General features: G+C 44.5%; 1 protein-coding gene across 1 annotated transcript in view; it reads left to right on the top strand.

Annotated features, from left to right (window-relative positions):
* The window catches only part of fyco1b (FYVE and coiled-coil domain autophagy adaptor 1b), a gene marked incomplete at its 5' end in the record, with an annotated part of 386,223 nt that overhangs the window by 27,103 nt on the left and 334,151 nt on the right, over positions 1–24,969 (top strand). Inside the window, 2 exons of the mRNA XM_080503372.1 lie at positions 10,016–10,066; positions 11,207–11,372. Of these exons, the coding sequence (XP_080359498.1) occupies positions 10,016–10,066; positions 11,207–11,372 (217 nt within the window). The remainder of the gene's footprint in view (positions 1–10,015; positions 10,067–11,206; positions 11,373–24,969) is intronic.

The raw sequence follows: 24,969 nt of genomic DNA on the forward strand, positions 1-24,969 counted from the left end.
TGTGTATGGTTACCAACCTCCCCTGTTCCCTGCCCTGGAGTCGGAGGTTAGTGTTCCGTCAGCTCTGGCAATGGTGCGGCGATGCAAGCGCGCTTGGCTCAAGGCCAGAGAGAAGCTCTTGCAGTGTTCTGCTGAGCGCAAGCGGCTTGCAGACCGGCGCCGGGTTCCCGCACCAGCGTATGATGTTGGTCAGCGTGTGTGGCTCCCACCCGGGACCTGCCTATCCGTTCAGACGCGAAGAAGCTGGCGTCAAGGTTTATTGGACCTTATCCCATAGTGAAGCTGGTTGGCCCCTCTGCAGTCCGCCTTCGTTTGCCCCGCTCGCTTCGCGTCCACCCCACCTTTCATATGTCGAAGGTTAAGCCTGCCCGGGAAAGCCCCCTGGTTCCCTCCTCAAGAGCCCCTCCTCCCCCCCGTATTGTAGAGGGTGAGGAGGTCTTTTCAGTCAGGCGGCTCCTGGCAGCTCGCCGGCGTGGACGGGGGTTTCAATACCTGGTTGACTGGGAGGGGTGTGGTCCTGAGGAACGTGCCTGGGTACCTGCTAGGGACATCTTGGACCCAGGCATGATCCGGGACTTCCACAGGCAGCATCCTGAGATGCCTGGGCCGTCTGGAGCCGGTCGTGGAGGGGGGGGTACTGTCAGGAACTTGGACTGAGGTCCCCTTTAAGAGTGGGCGGGCCATAGGTCTGGGCGCTCCAGCACCGCACCTGTGGCCACTTTCATATCATCACCCTGCCCTATATATATGTCCTGTCTGTGTTTAGTCATTGTTGGTTTGTTAGTCTACCATGTCTCGTCTGTCCTGTCCAGTACTGTCAACATGAAATAAAAGACTTGTTTGAATCCAGCCTGCCTCCAGAGTCCTGCACTTGGGTCCTGTCCGTGATCCATGACACATATAGCAACTTTTTTTTAACAGTAACAGAAATAGTTACTTTCCTTGGTATTCAGTTACTTTTATTATAGAATAATTAAATTACTAACTCAGTTACATTTTGGAACAAGTAGTGAGTAACTATAACTAACAACTTTTTTAAAGTAACGTTCCCAACACTGCTCACCAATATCAAAATCTGGTTGGTTGAAGCAGCAGCATGAGCGACACCAGTTTTACACTGCAGACGCCTGCAAAATTTTATTTGAAGGCCTCAGGCAGATTTCTTTACCCGGCAACAGATGTTGGGATCTCACAAGACCACAGAAAGTTTGTTCATTTCTAGGAAAAGACCATTTTAATTTGTTATGATACAACTATCATGACTTGAATTCTCACGGATGTGACTGAACATCACACCCAGTGGGGGGGACCTTTTGCCACTGCAGACTCATGCAAATCCTCCCCTGCTTTCTGCTCAAAAGACACTTCCCCCATGCACTCAGCCAGTTACTGATTGGGTGAGACTCAGGATTTCACACCTCCGAATCCCCAAACTTTCATCAAAAGATTTGGAGAGATTCTCTCAAAAAGGCTTCTGCTCCTGTTCTTCAACTGAGAAGGTGGATTGCTGGCGGCAGCTCACTCAGTGATTGTATACAACACCAGAGGTCTGCAACCAGAGGTCTGCTACTAAAAGCCTCCACTCCTCTGCTGACCCACCAGGAGGGTCAGACCTTCCCAGGACCCAGAGACCAGCACCCAGAGTCTGATCTCCCATCAACCAGGGAAAACCAACCAGTTCCTCCAGGACGGACCAGGGAAACGACGCCTCACAGAACTTCTTTGTGTTTTCCTCAACCAGCAGGAAAACCATCACAGACCTGAGCGACCAGCTCCTCAGTCTGGACAAAAGGAACAACCAGGAGCTGCAAAGAAGGACTCCTGAAACATCAACTTCATCTTCTTCTCCTCAGCTTGCAGAACCAGCAACCACAGTTAGCAGGAGGTGCTAACTACAGGAGAAGACACCAGCTTCCCTCCAGCCAGGACAACAACCGAACTCCTTCAAGGAAGTGGGAACAACTGGGCTTTACCTGAGATTAGTTAAACCTGATGCTATGATAGAACTGTTCAACTTTATGAAGATGATGAAGTTATTAACCTGTAAACCAATGTTAGCTGTGCCACAGACACAGGGTCTGCATGCTAATCTTTGCTTTACTAACTAGTTAACTCACAATCCTACACATATCACATCAAAGACATCATCACACAGTAACTGAACACCATCTGACGACTTCTGATGTTTTACAAAGCAAGTTGCATTCACATCAACTCATTCTAGAAATGGTCCTTTAGCAGAGACACACAGGAAGCAGATGTTCATGTTCCATTGTTCTCCAGCACATGGTCGAGACCAGTGTTGGGAACGTGACTTTAAAAAAGTCATTAGTTATAGTTACTCACTACTTGTTCCAAAATGTAACTGAGTTAGTAATTGAATTACTCTATAATAAAAGTAACTGAACACCAAGGAAAGTAACTATTTCCGTTATTTAAAAAAAGTTGCTATATGTCAAAAAATTCTGCTTTTTTTTTAGCAGGTTTCACAAGTCAATAGAAATGAGTAGAACAGACAGGTGCTTGTTGTTGTTGTTGTACATAACTATATTTACTGCTCATCAACAGAGGTTTATCCTGCACTTCAAGTATTATCTTGAAAAGTAAAGAGTGTGTTTTACTCTATATCAAATTAAATCAAATGTTCACAACCTGAGATAACTGGTGAAGTAACACAATGTGTACTTCCAAGTATTTTGTTCACAACAAAAGTAAATGTTTAAACAACAAAAAAAGGCGAGAGAGAAAGAGCTAGCTTTTGCTGCTTGGGCGACTTTGCTCCGTGTCCTTCTTTGCTCGTGGACGGAGGATCTCATCTGTGGTTGAGGTTCGTTTTGGCTACAAGCTTTGTAGACGCGTGTGTCGTTTTGATGCTTCATCAAATTTCATCAAAGTCTTTGCTCCGGGACATAATGTACACTTCACATGCACGTTCTTGCCTTTGACCACAATGAATTTAAAGTAGTGCTTGTATCACCACCTTGAAAATGAAAAATGAAAAAAAAGTTTTCATCGGACTGCTCCACGCTGCTCTCGTGTTGTGTATGTGTGTGTGTATGTGTGTGCTCAGCTGGCACGTATGTAAAAAAAACACTGGCTCTGATTGGCTCCCATAAAAGATGACTCCGCCTGAGCCAATCACTGACCTCGTTTTTAAGCCACCTCCTCACAGTCACTGCAGCCAGGTTTGGAAGCCTGGGGTGCTCCTGGATGACATCACTGCAATGTAACGCACCCCATTTAATGTTCAGTAACGTTAACGGCATTGTAACGGCGTAAAAAATAATTAGTTAGATTACCCCGTTACTGAAAAAATAACGACGTTACCTAACACCGTTATTTTAAACGCCGTTATCCCAAACACTGGTGGAGACCCAGGACTTCCTGCTCTCTGATAACCTCTATTTGGAGTGTAGTTTCTTGTGATCTGCCATCTTGTTTTGTAGTTCATCACACATCTCACACATATACCCTCCACCTCTTTCTCTCTTTCTCTCTCCACACACACACACACACACACGCACGCACACACACACACACATACACACACACACACACACACACCAAGCTGTATATAGGTAGCTAGAAGCTGTGTTTTATTTATTTTTTTCATTGTAAGTAAATATAATGTTTGGAATCATACTTGCTGTGTTATTAATGAGCACAAAGGATAATGAAATGTCGAGCTCTTCTGTGTTAAGAACTGCAAAATCCTTCAACCTTTACTGTTAATTCTGGTAATTGTAATTCATTTAACTATTAATTCAAATTCCCGATTAACTGTTTAGTATATCTTATGAAACTGATAGAACTGAATTGGCTATCATTTCCTGTTAAGACAGGTGGAGCTCTGATACAGATTCAATTTTCAATGACATAATTAATAACTATCTTCGATAGTTATTAATCATTTTCGTAGCCTCACACAACATAAATGGTCCCGAACAATCCTTTTGAGGTAAGAAATCCCTGCACAGATAATAGCTAAAATGTGATTGGTTTAAAACTTTAATATGGAAGAACGCGTCTGGAAGCAGAGCAGCCAGGGAGAAGCAATGAGAAGAAGCAAACAGACCATTTGGAATTATTTAAAGTATTCATGGACAAAATATAATCAGCATCAGTCTGTGATTCAGATCTTTTTCTGATTACTGCAGAGAAGCTTTGAAGGCCCTGACAAAAGGTCTTCAGGCTTGTAAAATGCGCTGATACCGTGGTTTGGGCAGAACTTTTCCTCTGCTGCCCCTTGTTTCTAGTTTGTTAATTGAACATCTGTTCTCTTTCCAATGCTTCTTGAATAGACTGTTGATTCCCCCTTTAATCATTCCTAAAGTCCATGTTCACGCCGGACGTGTCAGAGAAAAGTATTGCTACAGTCCACATGGAACAGGACTTTTTGTTTCTTACTTGGGCGCATCCTCTGCTCTGTACTAAATAACAACAGAAACTAGAAACCAATGGATTAGAAAGTTATTTGATCCACCATGGGGTTGTTTGAATTTCTTCATGTTATCACTGTTTGACGCTGATATACACATTTTACAATGTAAAAGAAGAACTGAATGTTTTGGCGTTGGTTTGACATCAATTGGATTAAAACCGACTGGGTTATGCGAAAATCTTTTTTTTTTTACCTTTTTGTGACCAAGACCTTGACCTTTGATCCAATCACTCTCAAAATGTCATGGAATCATCCTTGAATAACGACAAATCATCCCTGAAATTCAAGTCAAAGGTTTTTGTGAGACGTTGGTAACATACATGCATACAAACCAATAAAAAATACCAACAAAAACATGAACTTTGTCCCAACTTTCATTGGCGAATGTGAAAAGCCTTTTTGATTTGATTTGTCACATGGGAAGTTTTCTCTTTCATAGAGATTTAATGAAGCTGCTGAGAAACAGATTCAGTCGTTCTCCCAGCGAAGGTGTAGAGAGTACCGGCTTATTGGTGTGAGCTCACCAGGTAGCAGCTGTGGCACACACACGCACACACACACACACACACACACACACACACACACACACACACACACACACACACACACACACACACACTTCTCCCTGTCTAATTGTCTCTTTTGTGTGTTTGAGCTGTTAAGTTAATGACCATAATTGGCCCTCTGTGTCGGTGTGATTGGCTTGTATGGCTGCTGGCAGTCGACCTTTGACCTCCGTTCAGGCGTTAATCTCAGTGTGAATTTTTTCAGGAGCAGAGCAGCATCACTTACTGCTCTGGAGGTCTATCTTGACGTAGTGACTCATGTTGGAAATCTTCTGGCCTTGTTGAAAATGAACATTCAGTCAGAATCTCACATCATTAACAATGCAGTTTCGGTCCACATTGTGTAAAACCTACGTTTGTCCACAGTTGGAAAATGTAGTCATTTAAAAAAAATGGCACAACAGCTCTGAAACTGAAATCTGCCAGAAAGACTTCAGGTCACGTGACTGGAGACAAAGCATGGAGGATATCCCTTCTCTTGTTCGTGAAAATTACTATATTTGAACATAGTTTGTGACTTTAGCTCCATTTTGATAGATTTTCTAGAAACAAACCTAAACTTTATTTTCATATTATACATTTTTTTATGTATCTGATCCCAACATTTTTTTTTTCAATGCTTTCTCAACAAACCAAGGTTTTGTGTGGTTGCTATGGCGATGCTATGGATGGTATGCAACCAACCAGAAGGAAGCTGATGTTGCATCACAGCTCTTAAAAGTGCAGTCGTACATTTGACCAAAAATATGCTTCAAAGTTCTATCTTTAAAAAATGTATTAAACAAATAAAACAGAAGTTTTTGTAGCAGTATGAATACATTCATCTTTTTTTTTTTTTTTTTTATAGAAAAAATAGAAAAGCCCAACATATCCACATGAGCAAGCAGGTGTGTTTGCGACTGTGGAAAGGAAAAACTCCCCCAACAAGGAGAAACCTTTGCAGAAACCAGAGTCAGAGGTGGAGGAATTCTGTGGACCGGTTGGGGTGAGAGGATGGAGGAGAGAGGAGAGGAGAGGAGAGGAGAGGAGAGGAGAGGAGAGGAGAGGAGAGGAGAGGAGAGACAGAGAAAGACTTGGTGGAAAAAAAAAAAAAAAAAAAAAAATACATACTTGTTAGTGCTACATAAATTTTTTTTCTTTTTTTTTTTTCTTTTTGATAATACATTAACCACAGTGATCTAAATATTTTCCAACTGCCATGAGATTAAGACCAGCCTGAGCAACAACAGAGCAAAAGACCTAAATAATGACAACAATTATAACAAAAGCAAAAACAAAAGGACATAAAACAAAAATAAATAAATAAATAAATAAATAAAACAAACAAACAAACAAACACAACAACAACAAACAACAACTTGGTTTTGATAATTAACAGAACAATCTCGTCAGTGAGGAGTGGAAATGTGTGTGTGTGTGTGTGTGTGTGTGGTTTGTCCTCTGGATGTGAATGGAACTGTTGTGGGGGGGCCGCAGCACCACCCCGGGGCCCAAGGCCACCAGGGCCGGACGCCGCCACTCCGGCACCCAGCGACCCACCGGATCCAGGGAGGCCCCAACAAACCCCCCCGGAGAGCCACGCCCCAACCCGGAAGGCACCAGACGGAGCGCGGAGAGAGGACCCCCCCCAGGCCAGAGGGGCCCACAAGAGAAGGATAAAGAGCGCAGAGAGGACCCCCCCCAGGCCAGAGGAGCCCACAGGAGAAGGATAAAGAGCGCAGAGAGGACCCCCCCCAGGCCAGAGGAGCCCACAAGAGAAGGATAAAGGGCGCAGAGCCCCGGGCCCCGACCGAGCCGCCAAGCCGGGACCGGCCAGTGCAGCGCCCCCAGGCCACGCGGGCAGGGAGCCCCCCCGATCCCAGCAGTGGAGCTCGCCACACCCCCGGGGGCCATCCCCCCACCACCCCCCCAGCCCCGGCGGGACAGAGAAGGCCCCAGCCGCCGAGCCCCAGACCAGCCCCCCCCCCAGACCAGGAAGAGCGAAGGCCCAGCCAGGCCCGGCCGGAGGACACCCTCCCTCCAACCCCCAGGAGCCCCAATTACCCCCCCCACCCCATCACCTAATCCCAGCCCACCCACACACCCATACCCAAGCATACGCATACACACACCCAGACATACATACACACCCACACAGACACACACACCAAGCATACACATACACACACAGACATATATACATATATATATCTACATATATACAGACATACGTACATACATTTATTTGGTTGGGAGGGGGGTGCCCCCCACTCCCCAGGCCGCCAGCCAGGCCCCCACCAGGCCACTACGGGATCTCGTCCTCCACCAGTCCAACTGTGAATAGGGAGGGAGAACCACTACCCAGCCCCCCCGGAGGTGCCACGCCCGAGCTAGCGTGCCCCCCGTACTCCAGCCGCACTCACCCCGGAACACGGCAGGACCACAGCGGGAGGTGCTGGGGGGAGCCCCCACCCCCCCCCCCCCCCCCTCCACCCTGTGGGGTGTTGGGTGCATGTGGATGTGTGTATTTGTGTTTTGAAGAGGTGGGGCAATGTGTGTGTCTAGGGTGTGGTTTAAAATTGAGGGGTAGCGGGGGGGGGGGGGGGGGGGGGGGGGCAGGTGTTCTACTGCTGCCCAGCGGCAGAACCCCGAAAGCCAGCTGATCCCCTCAAGACCCTGCGTGACTAAGTGTAGTTAAAATTGTGGGCGGCGCAAAGTCGGGGGAGGGGCAGACCACAGTTAAGTGGCCTGGACCCCCCACCCTAGGCCCCGTCCACTGGCCCCTATTGTTGAATGAGGTAAGGTGAGGTAAGGTAGGAGGGGCTGAGAGGGAGAAGGTCCCCCCGTCGCTAGGACTTAGCCCAGCTGGACCCCCCGCGCCACCCCGCCCCACCCCGAAGTGGCCGGCCTGGAACACGGGGACCAACACCCACTCCGACAAGGCACCACAAGAGGACCCGGACAGGAAGCCCCCCCACCCCACCCGACGGCGGAAGAGCAGAGTCTAAGACCCGCATGGCCCAGCACGAGCCCGGCCGGAGGCCAGCGGCTAGGGAGCCCTCCGTCTCCCCCCGATCCAGGGGTGAGCCAGACCCGGAGCTCGGCAGCAGGGGCCACCCCCGCCCCAGCGAGGGGAGGGAGGACCCACCCCCGGCGCCGCAGCGGGCACCCCCACCAGGACCGGGAGGGCACCCAGCCCCCAAGGCCCCGAAGCCCCACACCCGCCCGCCCCGGCCAGGCAGCCCGGCTGGGGCCCGACGCCCAGCACCCCCACCCCACCTCAGCAGAGCCACCCCCCACCCAGAGCTGACCTTTAATGTACAGACATAAAACTACCAATATAATATATAAAGGCAGATTAAGCAGAAATTAATTTGTCGTATGGGATCATAGTATATAGTCTAATCAAACCTGTTTTAAAAGATAGTATTAATTTCTTAGGTTTATCTTATTAAATAAAATGACATAAATCACATATTGTATTAAAGGTATAGTAGAGGATTTTCTTCTTCCGGGTGGATCATCAAAATAACTGGTCCTCCCACTTGTCAATCATTCTGGTGATATATGACGTAAGGCCGTCGTACGTGCTCGTCCCTGCGCGCAGCTCACTCCACACGGTTCTCATCATGCCGCTGGCCGACCCCACGCATTATTCTCCCACATTTTTACACAGTTTCACCCCCTCTGGTGCAAATCTTCTTGTAAAGTGAGCTTATGTGAGCGATGGCGACTTGTGACTTGTAAACAGAGCGTGCACGAGGAGAACTGGGCTCGTGCACGTCTCTCTACGCGTTTTAGTAGGCGTTCCGTCTACTGACGTTTTAGTAGGCGTTCCGTCTACTGACGTTTTAGTAGGCGTTCCGTCTACTGACGTTTTAGTAGGCGTTCCGTCTACTGACGTTTTAGTAGGCGTTCCGTCTACTGACGTTTTAGTAGGCGTTCCGTCTACTGACGTTTTATTAGGCGTTCCGTCTACTGACGTTTTAGTAGGCGTTCCGTCTACTGACGTTTTAGTAGGCGTTCCGTCTACTGACGTTTTAGTAGGCGTTCCGTCTACTGACGTTTTAGTAGGCGTTCCGTCTACTGACGTTTTAGTAGGCGTTCCGTCTACTGACGTTTTAGTAGGCGTTCCGTCTACTAACGTTTTAGTAGGCGTTCCGTCTACTAACGTTCTAGTAGGCGTTCCGTCTACTAACGTTCTAGTAGGCGTTCCGTCTACTGACGTTTTAGTAGGCGTTCCGTCTACTGACGTTTTAGTAGGCGTTCCGTCTACTGACGTTCTAGTAGGCGTTCCGTCTACTAACGTTTTAGTAGGCGTTCCGTCTACTAACGTTCTAGTAGGCGTTCCGTCTCGGGAGCAGGTGCAGCGTTGCGCATGTGCATTTTTTTCAAACGGTGGAGAGGGCGGTTCTTTACTAAAATTCCTGAAAATCCTCCTGTACACCTTTAACAGTAAATTATATACAAATATTGCTACATTCTATAGTTTCTATGTCGTATACCTAAACTGAATGAATATCATGAAAATAAAGTTACATTTGTATCGAGAAACACTATCAAAATGAAGCTGAAGCTAGATTCTATCTTAAAATACATATATATATATATAATATACATTTCCTCTGAAAATGAAGAGGATTTCCGTCATGTTTTGTCTTTCTTTCGACAGTAACTGCAGTCTTGTGACCTGAAGTCTGTCTGCTGTAAAGTAGAGGCAGGCAAAACGTTCCCATGTTACATTTTCTGACTTTTTGATGCAATTTTGTGAAATTATGAGGTTTTTCAGTGATGGACAAATGTAGGTATTACACAAAATGAGTTAGACTGGGTTTTTATTAAACACAACTTAATTTCTGAAAGCAACAAAAAGACAAGGCAGATGTTTTCCAGGATGTTCCTTCAACTTCTTTGTACATCTTTGTTTCCAGTCTATATTTCAGAATAATTTGTGTTGGTGAAAAGAAGAGGCATGTAGAACTGGCTGAGTTTCTTTCTCTGATGGATTTGTTTAATTTTCCTCCTGCAGTGGCTAATGAAGATGGAGACTGCTCCTCCAGACCTCAGGCCAGTTTCTCACGTGAGTTTAACACCAGCTCCTCATATCGTCTCTCACCTCACTGACTTCTGTCTGTTCACATCATCTCACGTCCACATCAAAGCTCTAAAGGACGGGTTCCCTCCTCTTCACTAGACTGGACATTAAAAGAAGTGCAAATTAAAATGCTGCAGTGTCAATAAAATATTCTGCACATTGATTTTTCTGGAAAAATTCTCCTTTTCTGTTTCTTTTCATAAATGCATAGGCCATAATATATATTACATATTGGCCAAAATATAACTGAATAAAAACAATTCCTGTTCCTGTAGTTTTAGATCAGATGTGTGTGTATTTGTTTGATCTGCTGTTGGGTTATAAAAGGCTCAGCTTCAAATCAAGATTATTATTATTATTGTTGTTGTTGTTATTATTATGCATCAGCACAGTAATAGGATGAGTTTTTGTTCAAACCTGTTTGTTTGAGCACATCCTCAAATGAGTGTTCATAGAACTGTAGATGACACATGAGTTACAAACAATGTCCAGGGTGTAAAAAACAGGAATACGAGTATCTCTATAGTTTAAGGAGTGTTGAGGTTGCTGGTTCAAAATGCAGCTCTACCTTTAATTGTGATTCGTGTCCTCCAGCATTTATCCTTCACTTCTTAATGGACCAGACGTTGTAGAGCAGCTCTGTTAATGTCGATGGAAAAACATTCTCACAACTTCATATAATTTATATTTCATCCTTTCAGTTGAATTCTACTGAAGTGACCTGGATTAACTTCTGACACAGGAACAGCTTTTGTATGTGTCTTCTCATAGTTGTGTAACATGTGAGTAAAGCCGATGGACTGTTTGTAGGAGTCTGCCACCTGCAGGTTGATGTGTGTTTAAAGAGACACCTGCACCGACATCAAAGCGCCACAGGGGGGCAGTGTGAAACAAATATCTGCGACAGTGTCCGTGTGTTCGTGTGTGTGTGTGTGTGTGTGTGTGTGTGTGTGTGTGTGTGTGTGTGTGTGTGTGTGTGTGTGTGTGTGTGTGTGTGTGTGTGTGTGTGTGTGTGTGTGTCATTGATGTTGGAGATGTGAAGTTGTGAACGTGGAACAAATGAAAGTTTGATTCATGTTTCTTATTACAACGTGTGTAATAAGACCAAGGAGTCGTGTCTTTCAGGCTCCAAGTCTCAGAGCGCCCTGTGGAATGCCATCACGGCCGGGATGGGGATCAAAGGGAAGGAGCAGAAGCCGCTGCTGAATGACCCCCGCAGTCCTGAGGAGATCCTGGCCGAGGACCTGCCCGGAGCCGACCAACCGGACGCCACTGAGAGGATCGCCATCAGGTTTGCTGCTGCCGCAGTGACACACACACACACACACACACACACACACACACACACACACACACACACACACACACACACACACACACACACACACACACACACACACACACACACACACACACACACACACACACACACACACACACACACACACACACACACACACACACACACACACGAAGAATCCACATGAGTGAAAACAACCTTTTTTTCTTTCTGTCATTCTTCTGTCATTCCGGCTCGCAGCCTTTAGGTGGCACTCTAAGATATCCCCCCAAAATGGAGACGACAGAGAGAACACAGAAACATAGAAGAAGACACAGAGAATACACATTGGGCTTGCACACAGGAAACAAACAACACAGGTGTATGCTGTTTTCCAGAAAAGTTTTTTTTGCTTTTTGCTCATCCTTCTATTGAGGAAATCCAACATGTGGCCTTATTAAACCAAGTAGAGTCAGTTGCTTCTGCAGCTCTACCTGGAGCAGGTAGTAGCCACTGTTGTTAGGTTACATTGCAGAGAGGGTTGCGGGGTTATCGGGTCGCTTGTCTTGCCCGTTCACACGTCAAAGCCGAGGTGGTGTTTTGGAATTTCTCCACTCTGGAACAACTTTTCAAACAAACTGTTGTCAGGCTCCTAAAACACTGCACCGTTTGAATGATCGGCCAAATATGATGTGCTTACATGAAACGGCGTTGTCGTGTGAACTGAGCCTAAAAGATGGACCTTCAATAGGGGAGACCCACCTCTCTGGGATATTTACTATTCCACACACACACACACACACATACACACATTGATTGCTTATGTATGGCTCCTGACCTCGGGGGACTCGGCCATGATTGATTTCACCTTGATAACAAGTACTTCACAGCAGCATTATTAACATAATTGCTTGTCACTTCTCCAGTCCTGAAGGTTTCTAACATCTCAGTCTAATTAATCACAGCGGCTTGAGACACTCGTCTAAATGCCGTAGCTGGACAGAGGGGGCTGTTTTGTCAAAAGATGCTAACAATGCTCCGCATGTTCCATAACAAGCTTTTGATTGTATGCAAAACAAACAACTTAATGCCATTTTAAATACTCCATGTTTGTAAGACCAGTGTTTTCCACTCATATAAGAATCCTCTCTGTATTCTGTGTTTTCTAATTAAAACACAAGGCTTTGCTCTGCTCTGTATCTCGTATTACAGCTGCTGTTTCCTAAATATCCACACATGATTTTCCACTTGATTGCTTCCATTAACACAGAAGCATTTAAAGGATTGAATAAGCTCATTTGTATACAGACAACATTTTATTATTCCACTGTTTTAAAGTGACAGTATTTAAAAATGAAGCCTTTCCATGTTGATGTGTATTGTGGCGTTGAATCCATTTATCTTCCAGTCGGTCCTCCATCCGGCTCTCTGAGGACAGTATGTACTGTATGTGGACAACTTTTCCATCAGCCTCAACATGAAGACAAAGCTTCTGTTAGAGCAGTGGTTCTCAATTATTTTCTGTCACGCCCCCCCTAGAGGACAGAATTTTTTTCAGGGCCCCCCCCCCGAATTGTACTACCATTGAGAACTTGATAATATTTATTTATTTATCTGTATAAACCACTGTATGAGTTGCTGCACCAGCATTCTGCATACAATCGCCTGATTATCAAAATAAATCTATGGTGTGAGGTTTTATGCACCTTGTGATGTGGTGGGCAACTTTGTAAGAGGCTAACAGGCTTTTTTGTTTACTGATGCCGCGCTGACACAATGACCGGCTTGTTGGCCATACTCATGGAGTTTACGATGAAACAACTCCAGTGGCTTACTGACATAACGGGTGTATGGTCTCCAGGTGTATGGTGTCTGGTCTCCAGGTGTATGGTGTCTGGTCTCCAGGTGTATGGTGTATGGTCTCCAGGTGTATGGTGTCTGGTCTCCAGGTGTATGGTGTCTGGTCTCCAGGTGTATGGTGTATGGTCTCCAGGTGTATGGTGTCTGGTCTCCAGGTGTATGGTGTATGGTCTCCAGGTGTATGGTGTATGGTCTCCAGGTGTATGGTGTCTGGTCTCCAGGTGTATGGTGTCTGGTCTCCAGGTGTATGGTGAATGGTCTCCAGGTGTATGGTGTATGGTCTCCAGATGTATGGTGTATGGTCTCCAGGTGCCGTCTTCATTTATTTGGTTTCATGCTCCGCTGCCAGAGTTTTTAGGCATAAAACACAAACGGGTGTTTCCTGGTTTCCGACGTGTTCACGGTAAACCCAAGGGCGACGTAGCATCGTCATATCTCCTGCTCTTACTAGCTTTATGTTTACTCTCACCTGTTTTCTTTTCCTCTGACGCCTCATCCTTTCTTCTTTTCACTCCTGTCAGAAACTTCTCCACCTCTCCTCCTCCTCCTCCGCCAGCTCTGTACACCGGTGTTGGTGTAGTACTTCTTCTACTCTACTGGTTGAACAGGCAGCCTGTTGATGAGTTTGAGCACTGCTGCCACCTAGTGGCTGGAGGCCTTTTTTATTGTTCAAGCATGAATAAAGACACTAATACTGAAAGTCGCGCCCGCCTCGCGCCCCCCCTGACACCCCACCACGCCCCCCCAGGGGGGCGCGCCCCACCATTTGAGAAGCACTGTGTTAGAGTGAGTCAAAAATCCAAAAGCTGCAGACTGCAGTGAGAAACAGTTTGAGACTCGGTACTCCTCCTGGTGGCACAAAGTGGTACTGAGAAAATGGACAGATCACTATAGCCCCGTTACCACCGCACAAAAAGTGCGGGAATGGACAGGTATAGTCCATTACGGTTCGGGTTTCCACCGCAAGAATTTGTGATTTTCCGGAAACAACCGCTCCAAAGGTGGTTGCTTTTCCGCCCCCCCTCCGTTGGGGTACCCGGGACTATGGAATGGGTCTGAGTTTGAGGAGCTGTCTGCTGATTGGTCAGTGATTTACTACAGTGATTCCCAACCGGGGGTACACGGATCCCTAGGGGTACGCGAGGGTATTGCAGGGGGTACGCAGAAAGATTATAAATTAGCCTACAGTATCCACACACACAAAAAAAAAAATTATACTCTATTATATTGTATTATATCATGAATTTTAGTAAGGCCATACGTTTATTTTCCATGAGTAGCAGTTCGTCCACAGTGATTGTAACACTACAATGCACATAATATGAAAAGACTATAAAGTGGCGCGCTTTAAAAAAAAAAAAAAAAAAAAGGTTCACGTTCTTGCTGCGGGCGCGCACGATTCGCGAAGCTAGCTAACTCTAGCTGCATACCGACTGTAAACATGGATGCATGGCTAGGCAGGAGTAAACGTCCAGCTACCGCTACTGCTACCGCTACCGCTACTGCTACTGCTACCGTCGCCTCGGACGCAGGCACAGGGGAGCCCAGTGAAAAAAGGAATTATGAAAGACTTATGAAAGACAAGCAAGCGCAAGTGTCTCATTAAAAGGTATGTTTTTACACTCACAATAATTGTTTTATTTAAATGAGCAGTTGGATAGAAAGACAAAGGGTTAAATATAAGTACACATTAAGGCGAATAATCACACACGAGAGAGGGGGTACTTTTCACATGGAAACCAGCTCAAGCGGTACACTGGTCAAAAAAGGTTGGGAACCACTGATTTACTACACGCTCTTAATATTTTAATATGTCGGCTGTATGAATCCTCTGGTGTCAGCGTGGTCAGCTTTGCACTGGTTGTTTTTTTTTTCTTCTTTTTTTTGCTACTCAACTTTCGTGTTGTTTGTGAAAGAGCGGAGGGGGAGACCAGGGCTTGGGGCCGGGGTCTATGTTTGCAACGCGTCCGAGCTTTCTGTTTGCAGCATCACTGCCGGTCATGCTCCGGTGCACTGTGCTGGGGTTCCGAGCAGCCACTCCGGTGTTGACTGCTGCTGCATCGCGTCCGCGCTGCCGCAGTGGCTGCTCCGGCGTTTGAGCAGAAAGCAAAGGGCTCTCGTGTCCAGGCATGGCTCTGTGCCACAGCCAGCCGGGGGGCACTCGGGTGCAGGGCAAGTCACCAGTGTTCCCTCTCTCCAACACGGAAGTTGCAGCTGCAGCTCTGTGGATGCAAAAAATAAAAGCTAGCAGGACAAGTAGTGCAAATCGGAGGATGTAAACAACAACAACAACAACAACAACAATAACAACAACGACGACAACAACAAGAAAAGAGGATTCATAGGGTCCAGATCTGTCGCCTGGCTGAGATGACTGTTGCAACTTCACATATCTGCAGAGCTCTAAGCCCCACCTACTTCTAAACCTACTTTCTGCAGTGGAAACGCACCAAATTTGACTCCGGTTACACTTTGCCGTACCGCTCCGTACCGCTCCGTAACACTCCGTGTCGTCCCTGCACTTTTTGTGCAGTGGAAACACGACATAATGTTAGGGTGTTTTCACACCAGGATAGTCCAGGACTTGGTTCAAATTTTTATACCTTCTTTGGGTTGATTTGCTTTCACACTGCACCTTTGAGAGCAGACCGCATGGAAGGGGGGAGGGGGGGGGGGGCACGTTTTGAGAACAAAGGGACCACATGCCTACAACTGGAAAAGTTCGCCATTTGTCATGTGATCCCCCCCGGGACTACCCCCCCTTCAAGGTGCAGCACTGGAGACCAACGGCAGGGGAGCCCAAGAGCTCCCTCACCAGCCGAGAGTTCCGGGGCGGGCCCTCCCTCAGGATTGGTCCACATGACCCCGAGCGCAGCGGGAACCCAGAACCAAGCAAAAGGTATAAAAACACCCGCGAAGGTAACTTCCTTCTCTCCAACGTTGAAATCTGCGTCGAGACAGACGCACCCTTTTCGCACGGAGACGAAGTGCCCCGTGTACACGCTGACCGGGCCCCGGAGTTCCTTCATCTCACTGGTCGAGCCGAGAACCATCCGTGGAATCACTTTTGTTTTTCCTTTTTTTTTTTTTCCTTCATTGGATCCCGAGTGCGCGCTGCATCCGCGCACCCCCTGCATGCTGACCTGAAACCCCGCTTCTTCTCCCCCTCCTCATAAGAAGCGCTGATCACTCTCCGATCATCCTGTGGACTTCTCCCCTGTCTACAAACAGTTCAGGTTATTTTTCTGGGATGCCAGAAACCCGCCCGCGGCCGAAAATCGACGGATTTCCCCGGCCACGGACTCACGTTCACCCGCACCCAACCAAGTAAGGCTTAGAGTCTGGGCAGGCAATTAGAAGAACGTGATTTTTAATATTGCTGTGTGTTTTATTATTGTGGTTGAACTCAGGGACGCTGATCCCGCAAGTCCAACCAATCTGTGTCTGCGTGTGGATTTAAATCCTTGCGAACCTCCGCACTGTGCAGCTCTCTCTCTCTCTCTCTCTCGCTCTCTCTCTCTCTCTCTCTCTCTCTCTCTCTCTCTCTCTCTCGACTTGCCCCTCTGCTCCTGGGATCTGATTTGCCTCATGCGCAATTTTGGATCCTGTGGACAGGCCGCGGGACTGTGCAGTTTAGACAACCCTGTCCACTGCCCTTCTCCCCCCCTTCTTCTCTCTTCTCCTCTCCACTAACCGCTGCGCAAACTCAGCAACAGCTGTTCCCGTGCGCTGCTCCACCCGCGCCTGAGACCGTGTGTCGTTCACTGTCCCTGGGATTTCTCAGCCACGAGCCCCCAGGCGCGCTCCAAGCAGGCTCACGAGCCGTGCACGAGCACAGTGACGTCACGCTGTCCAGAAAGAGCGCACGGAGCGCCTCTGGTGGCCGCGTGGGTGATTGCAATCTCTCGAGAGGTCGCCACTCGGCGGACACAACGAGTCATTGCATTCTCCCTCCGTGCGCCACCGCGCCCCTAGTGGCCACATCAGTGCTTGCAACCTCTCGTCACGCCGCCATCCGGTGGTCGTATCGAGCCATTGCATCCACTCTGTGCGTCGCCGTACGCCCCTAGTGGCCACGTGGGTCACTACACCAGACCACTTAAGTTTGCCTCCCCCTGGTGGACATCGGTGGTCTTTACACTCACTCACCACTCTATACACACACACGCACTCGTCTTCACCCACACACACACACACACACACACACACACATACACACACGCATTGTTGGCTTTTGTTTTGTTTTGTTTCACTCATTTTGTGCTGTTTTGTGATTCTGCTTGTTGTTTATTGATTAGATGTGATTCGTAGATTGATGATTTAGGAATAGATTTGTTAATAAATGCTTGATAAGTTGAATTGAACGATTCTTGGTGGTTTTTGTGTGCTTTTCTGCGACAACTGCTGGTTGTAACAGTCTGTGCTCGGATTCACAGCCTTCTGTCCTGTTTCATTTAATTGTGGTTATCATTTTGATAAAGAATAATAACTTAACTAATTTAAATGAACTTTTCTTTTAAGACTGATGCTTAATTAAACCCTAACTTCAGCTGGTGCCCCGATTTGTGGTGATTGAGTAATGGTAATATTAATTAACTGATAGTTTTAAAGATTAAAATCATTTTCAGTGATTTTAATACTCTGAGCAATTGAAGACACTTCCGGGTTGCTGGCTCATGAATGCAGGTTCATTGCTGGGACAACTCGTATTGCTTTTAATTCATTTTGGTGTTTTATTGCATTTTTGTGTCGAATTACTCGAACTATTATTTATTGATTTTTCTTCACTCAGTTAACCTGATAACAACTTGAATGGTTTCTAAAGCTGTTGATCATTGACTTTGTGGCAGATAATTATTCTTTATTAATTGATAAATTAACAATTTATTCTATTAATAACTAGGATTGTTCTTTAATCATTTTACAGTGGTTTTCGTGCATCCAAATTTTGATTATCTGGTATTATTAACGGAATATCTCACAAGCTTATTCAGTTAATAATCCTAACTGCCTCAAACCCATTTTCAACTGTTTAGTGCATTCAAGTAACTCTTTGTCTAAATTGATAAAACCATAGCTTTATTTAATTAAGACCAACTTCCATAATCCATTGTTTTGGTGGTTTACCGCCTGTGATCAGCAATCATCAATGGGTAAAGAGCACTTTGCTCCAAATTGATGATTTGTTTATATGCAAATGACTTCCGGTGAGCTACAACCTTCCGGTAACCGCTCACTACAATAATTTGCATATTCCGATCAAACGCTGACCCCAACAACAACATCATCAAATTGTAACAGCTGCTGGTTTGGTTGTCGCCTGACATCAACACTGACGAGAGACGAAGAAAAGCATGATGAAGAAGAAACCTCACTGATTGGTCTGAACCGAAAGCGGACATCCCACCTCTAGCTGTTTGGTGGCCAAATGAGCAAATTAGCTCAAGGCTACTGGGTAGCCACAAGCAACTACGATATCTAGTCTTCAGACCAGAAAACAATGATCCTTCCTCACTTCTTCTTCACTGCTTCTTCCTCACTTCTTCTTACTTACTACTTCTTACTTACTACTTCTTCACTACTTCTTCCTCACTTCTTCCTCACTTCTTCTTACTTACTACTTCTTCACTGCTTCTTCCTCACTTCTTCTTACTTACTACTTCTTCACTACTTCTTCCTCACTACTTCTTCCTCACTTCTTCTTACTTACTACTTCTTCACTACTTCTTCTTACTTACTACTTCTTCACTACTTCTTCCTCACTAATTCTTCTTCACTACTTCTTCTTCACTACTTCTTCCTCACTACTTCTTCCTCACTACTTCTTCTTCACTACTTCTTCCTCACTACTTCTTCTTCACTACTTCTTCCTCACTACGACTTCCTCACTACTTCTTCCTCACTACTTCTTCTTCACTACTTCTTCCTCACTACTTCTTCCTCACTACTTCTTCCTCACTACTTCTTCCTCACTACTTCTTCTTCACTATTTTTTCTTCACTACTTCGTTCTCACTACTTCTTCTTCACTACTTCTTCCTCACTACTTCTTCTTCACTACTTCTTCCTCACTACTTCTTCTTCACTACTTCTTCCTCACTACTTCTTCCTCACTACTTCTTCTTCACAATTTTTTCTTCACTACTTCGTTCTCACTACTTCTTCTTCACTACTTCTTCCTCACTACTTCTTCTTCACTACTTCTTCCTCACTACTTCTTCTTCATTACTTCTTCCTCACTACTTCTTCCTCACTACTTCTTCCTCACTACTTCTTCCTCACTACTTCTTCCTCACTACTTCTTCTTCACTACTTCTTCCTCACTACTTCTTCCTCACTACTTCTTCCTCACTACTTCTTCCTCACTACTTCTTCCTCACTACTCCTTCCTCACTACTTCTTCCTCACTACTTCTTCCTCACTACTTCTTCCTCACTACTTCTTCCTCACTACTTCTTCCTCACTACTTCTTCCTCACTACTTCTTCTTCACTACTTCTTCCTCACTACTTCTTCCTCTCTACTTCTTCCTCACTACTTCTTCTTCACTACTTCTTCCTCACTACTTCTTCCTCACTACTTCTTCCTCACTACTCCTTCCTCACTACTTCTTATTCACTGCTTCTTCCTCACTACTTCTAATTCACTTCTTCTTCTTCACTACTTCTTCCTCACTACTTCTTCCTCACTACTTCTTCCTCACTACTCCTTCCTCACTACTTCTTATTCACTTCTTCTTCCTCACTACTTCTTCCTCACTACTTCTTCCTCACTACTTCTTCCTCACTACTTCTTCCTCACTGCTTCTAATTCACTTCTTCTTCCTCACTACTTCTTCCTCACTACTTCTTCCTCACTACTTCTTCTTCACTACTTCTTCCTCACTACTTCTTCCTCACTACTTCTTCCTCACTACTTCTTCCTCACTACTTCTTCTTCACTACTTCTTCCTCACTACTTCTTCTTCACTACTTCTTCCTCACTACTTCTTCCTCACTACTCCTTCCTCACTACTTCTTCTTCACTACTTCTTCCTCACTAATTCTTCTTCACTACTTCTTCTTCACTACTTCTTCCTCACTACTTCTTCCTCACTACTTCTTCCTCACTACTTCTTCCTCACTACTTCTTCCTCACTGCTTCTAATTCACTTCTTCTTCCTCACTACTTCTTCCTCACTACTTCTTCCTCACTACTTCTTCACTACTTCTTCCTCACTACTTCTTCCTCACTACTTCTTCCTCACTACTTCTTCTTCACTACTTCTTCCTCACTTCTTCTTCTTCACTACTTCTTCCTCACTACTTCTTCTTCACTACTTCTTACTCACTACTTCTTCCTCACTACTCCTTCCTCACTACTTCTTCTTCACTACTTCTTCCTCACTAATTCTTCTTCACTACTTCTTCTTCACTACTTCTTCCTCACTACTTCTTCCTCACTACTTCTTCCTCACTACGACTTCCTCACTACTTCTTCCTCACTACTTCTTCTTCACTACTTCTTCCTCACTACTTCTTCCTCACTACTTCTTCTTCACTACTTCTTCCTCACTACTTCTTCTTCACTACTTCTTCCTCACTACTTCTTCTTCATTACTTCTTCCTCACTACTTCTTCCTCACTACTTCTTCCTCACTACTTCTTCTTCACTACTTCTTCCTCACTACTTCTTCCTCACTACTTCTTCCTCACTACTTCTTCCTCACTACTTCTTCCTCACTACTTCTTCCTCACTACTTCTTCTTCACTACTTCTTCCTCACTACTTCTTCCTCACTACTTTTTCTTCACTACTTCTTCTTCACTACTTCTTCTTCACTACTTCTTCCTCACTACTTCTTCTTCACTACTTCTTCCTCACTACTTCTTCTTCATTACTTCTTCCTCACTACTTCTTCCTCACTACTTCTTCCTCACTACTTCTTCCTCACTACTTCTTCCTCACTACTTCTTCCTCACTACTTCTTTCTCACTACTTCTTCCTCACTACTTCTTCCTCACTACTTCTTCCTCACTACTTCTTCTTCACTACTTCTTCCTCACTACTTCTTCCTCACTACTTTTTCTTCACTACTTCTTCTTCACTACTTCTTCTTCACTACTTCTTCTTCACTACTTCTTCTTCACTACTTCTTCCTCACTACTTCTTCCTCACTACTTCTTCCTCACTACTTCTTCCTCACTACTTCTTCCTCACTACTTCTTCCTCACTACTTCTTCCTCACTACTTCTTCCTCACTACTTCTTCCTCACTACTTCTTCCTCACTACTTCTTCCTCACTACTTCTTCTTCACTACTTCTTCCTCACTACTTCTTCTTCACTACTTCTTCCTCACTACTTCTTCCTCACTACTTCTTCTTCACTACTTCTTCCTCACTAATTCTTCTTCACTACTTCTTCTTCACTACTTCTTCCTCACTACTTCTTCCTCACTACTTCTTCCTCACTACTTCTTCCTCACTACTTCTTCCTCACTGCTTCTAATTCACTTCTTCTTCCTCACTACTTCTTCCTCACTACTTCTTCCTCACTACTTCTTCACTACTTCTTCCTCACTACTTCTTCCTCACTACTTCTTCCTCACTACTTCTTCTTCACTACTTCTTCCTCACTTCTTCTTCTTCACTACTTCTTCCTCACTACTTCTTCTTCACTACTTCTTACTCACTACTTCTTCCTCACTACTCCTTCCTCACTACTTCTTCTTCACTACTTCTTCCTCACTAATTCTTCTTCACTACTTCTTCTTCACTACTTCTTCCTCACTACTTCTTCCTCACTACTTCTTCCTCACTACGACTTCCTCACTACTTCTTCCTCACTACTTCTTCTTCACTACTTCTTCCTCACTACTTCTTCCTCACTACTTCTTCTTCACTACTTCTTCCTCACTACTTCTTCTTCACTACTTCTTCCTCACTACTTCTTCTTCATTACTTCTTCCTCACTACTTCTTCCTCACTACTTCTTCCTCACTACTTCTTCTTCACTACTTCTTCCTCACTACTTCTTCCTCACTACTTCTTCCTCACTACTTCTTCCTCACTACTTCTTCCTCACTACTTCTTCCTCACTACTTCTTCTTCACTACTTCTTCCTCACTACTTCTTCCTCACTACTTTTTCTTCACTACTTCTTCTTCACTACTTCTTCTTCACTACTTCTTCCTCACTACTTCTTCTTCACTACTTCTTCCTCACTACTTCTTCTTCATTACTTCTTCCTCACTACTTCTTCCTCACTACTTCTTCCTCACTACTTCTTCCTCACTACTTCTTCTTCACTACTTCTTCCTCACTACTTCTTCCTCACTACTTCTTCCTCACTACTTCTTCCTCACTACTTCTTCCTCACTACTTCTTCCTCACTACTTCTTCCTCACTACTTCTTCTTCACTACTTCTTCCTCACTACTTCTTCCTCACTACTTTTTCTTCACTACTTCTTCTTCACTACTTCTTCTTCACTACTTCTTCTTCACTACTTCTTCTTCACTACTTCTTCCTCACTACTTCTTCCTCACTACTTCTTCCTCACTACTTCTTCCTCACTACTTCTTCCTCACTACTTCTTCCTCACTACTTCTTCCTCACTACTTCTTCTTCACTACTTCTTCCTCACTACTTCTTCCTCACTACTTTTTCTTCACTACTTCTTCACAACTCCATGTCTGCCATAGAGATGTTTTAGAACTTTTTCTTTCTGCCTCTGTTTCTTCAGATTCATGTCATGTTTTCAGCTTTGTTTGTTTACTACCCAGAATGCATTGTGCACTATGTCACATTGGCTGTGATCGAGACCTCAGTTCATTAGCAAGACCCACGTTTTCAAGTGGACCAGAGTTCACTTGTTGGATCCATCCAGAGTCCAGCGGAGCATTCACACCTGCCCAAATGAAGGGGACTTTCAGTCCCTGAAGTGATCTCTGGTCCAGATCAAACAGGGCTCATGTGAATGTGACCTAATTGAACTTCTGTAGAGTGCAAAGTACAGATATTTCAGGGATAACGTCAATCATTGTTTCATCACTTACTATGAATGAATGGATGGATGGATGGATGAATGAATGAATTTATTTATTTATAAAAAGAAAAAAAAATTACTATTTGTACATACAAAAAAACTCCAAAAAAGTAAAATAAACATAGAGCCGTATATATATGTACATATTTATGTTTATATATGTGTATACATATACACATACATAACACTCAAATCTATTTAAAAAACTATACCTATAAATAAATATATACCATATTGTTACAATCTAACAATCAACACTAATCTATTTAGAGACTATTCTATTTATGCATACTTCAACTTCTATATACTTGTTCAAAAATATTTTTTTGAACAGATTTATATTTGTGCTATGTATATTTTTCTACATGCGACTGCTTCATCTTTGACACGTGACTGACATCGCAACTAAGTACCGAAGGAAGTGGCTCCATGAAATGTTAAAAGCTGTGTTCTCTTTTTTCTTCATTCTCCTCCTTATTTCCCTCGTCATGTTTACATTTTGTCTGCTTGTATTTAAGAACCACTAGAAAGTGGATCTATATACTGACCAGTGTTGCCAGATACGTATGGCGATTATCCCCCTTTTGGGGAGCCAAACTTTCTTCACTTTTAACTTTGTTTATTTCATGCATTTGTGAGTTTATGGCATGTTCTCTATTACAGATATGATAATTTTACAGTTTTAACAGGATAACACAGACTGAATTTGGGCTGGTTTTTATTGAAGTTTTACATTGTTTGGGCTGGAAACAGTGAGTCACATCTAGCAACCCTGGTGCTGACCGATGTGCCAACCATGTTTACCTCTTCTGTGCTCTGGGGCCCGATTTCTTCGGTTTTGATCACGTTCACAATGCAGTCTGATAGAGGTTGTCTTTATGTGTGAATGATAGTGCAAAAAAAAATCATAATTGAACATCAAGACCTTCAGTGTGAACGGAACCTCATTCAAGCCCTTCACAGCTGATTGTGAGTTTACATGCCAACTGTCAGTGTTGAAACTAGCAGGAATTTATTTCATCGAGGAGCCTTTGGCAAGGTTGGCATTATGCAATGTAGGGCAGTGTGCAAAGTTTTAAAGTGGACATCGATGAGAAGAAGCTGAATTTAGCGGCACAGACCTAGAAGTTTTCATCAGAAACTCATCGCTGCTAACCCGATGTGGTTGGTATCATATGACTTGATTACATAGAATAGAATAGAATGCCTTTTATTGTCACTATACCAGGTACAATGAGATTAAAAACAACTCCAGTAACAGTGCAACAGTGTACAGAATATGTAAGAAACATATTAAGAAAAAAAGAAAAAAAAAGGTGCAGAATATGTAAAAAACATAGTAAGGAAAATAGTACAAGAAGAAGGGTGGGGGTGTAAAGGAGGTAAGGTGCACAGTCCAGTCCTGAGAACAATACAATATGTTGTGTGTAATTTACATTTACAAAGATTATACCAGATTATGGATGATAAATCATAAATATTTTATGATTCTGATTCCATTTTTTTGATTCTGCTTAACACTGTGGTTCTTTATCGATTCTCAAAGGAGAAAAGACTGCAGTTACCACCAGTATTACCAGCAGAGGGGGTGCTCACGTTGCCGCTGCTGCTGGGTTGAGATTCACTCCGGAACGGATCCAAAACGACACATTCATACAACGTTGTCACTTTTCTTCGGGCAAATGTTTCTGCATGTTGCTTTGATGAAATACCCAAGTTGCCCCGT

Source organism: Blennius ocellaris, assembly GCF_963422515.1.
Source record: "Blennius ocellaris genome assembly, chromosome: 10".
Taxonomy (NCBI): domain Eukaryota; kingdom Metazoa; phylum Chordata; class Actinopteri; order Blenniiformes; family Blenniidae; genus Blennius; species Blennius ocellaris.